At 31.0% G+C, this 2,536-nt stretch overlaps 2 protein-coding genes across 3 annotated transcripts in view; both read left to right on the forward strand.

Annotated features, from left to right (window-relative positions):
• LOC123010025 (xaa-Pro aminopeptidase ApepP-like) overlaps nt 1–2,536 on the forward strand; it is a 47,962-nt gene that overhangs the window by 6,995 nt on the left and 38,431 nt on the right. The window lies entirely within an intron of this gene.
• LOC123010028 (catalase-like) overlaps nt 1,679–2,536 on the forward strand; it is a 4,508-nt gene continuing 3,650 nt past the window's right edge. Inside the window, exons 1-2 of the mRNA XM_044406647.1 lie at nt 1,679–1,744; nt 1,794–2,346. Of these exons, the coding sequence (XP_044262582.1) occupies nt 1,688–1,744; nt 1,794–2,346 (610 nt within the window). The 5' untranslated portion in view covers nt 1,679–1,687. The remainder of the gene's footprint in view (nt 1,745–1,793; nt 2,347–2,536) is intronic.

Below are 2,536 nucleotides of genomic sequence, written 5' to 3' on the forward strand. Positions count from 1 at the left end.
AAATGACAAAATATGCGACATGATGCTAATTATAAAAACGTGAATAAAAAAGTTGTGTCTTTGAAGTTTTAGAAATTTTCTAGAGTTTTAGAATTATATCCAAAGAATCTTTCAAATACATATAATTTTAAAGGACTGTGGAATTCAGAAATTCAAAATTTGGACTTTTGATGGAAATTAGAAATTTTCTAGATTTTTAGAAATATATTTATAGAATTTTTCAAGTACAACTTTATAGGAGTGAGGAGTTTAGAAATCTATAATTTGGACTTTGGATAGAAATTTGTGTTTCTAAGGTTTAAGAAATTTCTGGATTTCTAAAAATATATATATAAGGAATTTCTCAAATTCAACTTTATAGAACTGGTTAGTTTAGAAATTTAAAACTAAAATATTTAAAAATACATTTAGAAACATTGAATTTAAAAAAATAACCTATACTAGAATAGAATAGAAGTCTAAAATTTTGGAACTTAGAAACTAAAAAAAATTAGAAATAAATTTTTGAAATGACAAAATATGCGACATACTAATTGTGGACATGTGAATGATAGAAATTTTTGTTTTAAAAGTTTTAGAAACTTTTGAGATTTCTAGAATCATAAACATATAATTTCTTAAATATAACTTTATAGCACTGTAAAGTTTGGACTTACGATGAAATTTTGTGTTTCCTAAGACTTTTTGGATTTCTAGAAATATATTATCGATAAAATTTCGTAGCTTTTTGAAGTTTAGAAATTTAAAATTTGAACATTTAGAAAATAGAGACCTCCAACTCTAGTTGTAACTAAAGATTATAGAGTTTTGCAATGTGAAACATTAAAATTTAGAAATACGAGAAACTTTTTAGATTTCTAAAATTTTGTCTATAGAATTTTTGAAATGAAACTTTGTAAAGTTGTTAATTTAGAAATTCAAAATTTGGCCTTATGATCTAGTCTTAAAAGTTTTTTAGATTTTTAGGAATACACAATTATTGCAAAATTCTTAAATTAAACTTCTAGAAGTCGAAAATTTGTACACAGAATTCAATTGAAATTAGATAAAAAAATTATTAGTTTAATAAAAAAAAATTTCTTAAACATCAGAAACGTAAAGACATTTCTATAATTTTATTGATTGAGAAACTACTTGAATATTGCAAATTTCTAATTTCAAAATCTATAGGAGTAGAAATATAGAAGTTAGAACACACTGGATAGAAATTTCAGAAATAACAGAAACCTAGAATTTTATAATTTAGAAAAAAATTCGTAGTAGAATTTATTTAGTAACTAGAAAAGTTAAAAGGAACGCAATAATATAGCATCACTCTACATAGAATTTTAGAATTTGTGGAGTTTAGACACTATAAAATTTGTGTTTTTAGAAAAAAAATTGATTTTTAGAAATGTAGCAACTGTAAAACTTTAGAGTTTTAATACTTAAACTGGATATCTTCAGTAATGAAATTTTTAGAACTCAGAATTACCGTAATCAAAATTTTAGAAACTCGTGACTTAGAATTTACAAAAGTTAGAAATTTAAAATTTTTGAATTTTCCGACTTTTTTTATTGTTTTGTCGAAAAATGCACTTCCTCAATAGACAAACACAATGATAATTAATTCCTTTCCCGCAAATTTCCTCTGATAACACTCTTATAAAACCCAATTGAACCAAATTTAATCATCAGTGACCCAAAAATGTCGAAACGTGACCCAGCGTCAAACCAACTCCTCGACTATGGGAAAAAAATCTCGGTAAAACCCCTCCAACCCTTAAATTCTCCCCCATTAACCCCTTTTCTAGGACGACGACCACGAATCCGCCACCACCAACTCGGGGAACCCCATCCCCAAGAAAGACGCCACCCTCACCGTGGGCAAAAAAGGGCCCACTTTGCTCCAGGATTGGGTTTTAATCGACGAACTCGCCCATTTCAGTCGGGAGCGAATCCCGGAAAGGGTGGTCCATGCGAAGGGTGCTGGGGCTTTCGGGTACTTCGAGGTCACCCATGACATCACCCAGTTCACCGCCGCCAAGGTTTTCGCCCATATGGGCAAGAAAACGCCCATCGCTGTGAGGTTCTCCCAAGTGGCGGGGGAAATGGGGTATCCTGATACTGTGAGGGATGTGAGGGGATTTGCAGTGAAGTTTTACACAGAGGATGGGATTTGGGATTTGGTGGGGAATAATACTCCCATTTTTTTTATCCGGGATTCGATCCTTTTTCCCAGTTTTATCCATGTTTTGAAACGGAATCCTGTGACCCATTTAAGGCCGGATTATGACATGTTTTGGGATTTTATTTCCTTGAGGCCGGAAACGACCCATCAGACGCTTGTGTTGTTCTCGGATAGGGGTGAGTGACCCAATTCCCGGTTTTGGGAATCCCAGAAATCCCAAATTGCGTAGAAATACCAAAAAAAATGAAATTCACAAAAATGTGAAAATTTGAAGTTAATAGTAGAACACTATGGAATGTGTAGTTTTTTAATAAAAATTTGATATTTCTAGATTTCTAGAATCTAGAATTCGAATTTTGGAATTTT

Source organism: Tribolium madens, unplaced genomic scaffold, assembly GCF_015345945.1.
Source record: "Tribolium madens isolate multiple individuals breed KSU strain unplaced genomic scaffold, Tmad_KSU_1.1 Scaffold_7;HRSCAF=85;Tcas5.2_LG10, whole genome shotgun sequence".
NCBI classification, from domain to species: Eukaryota; Metazoa; Arthropoda; class Insecta; order Coleoptera; family Tenebrionidae; genus Tribolium; species Tribolium madens.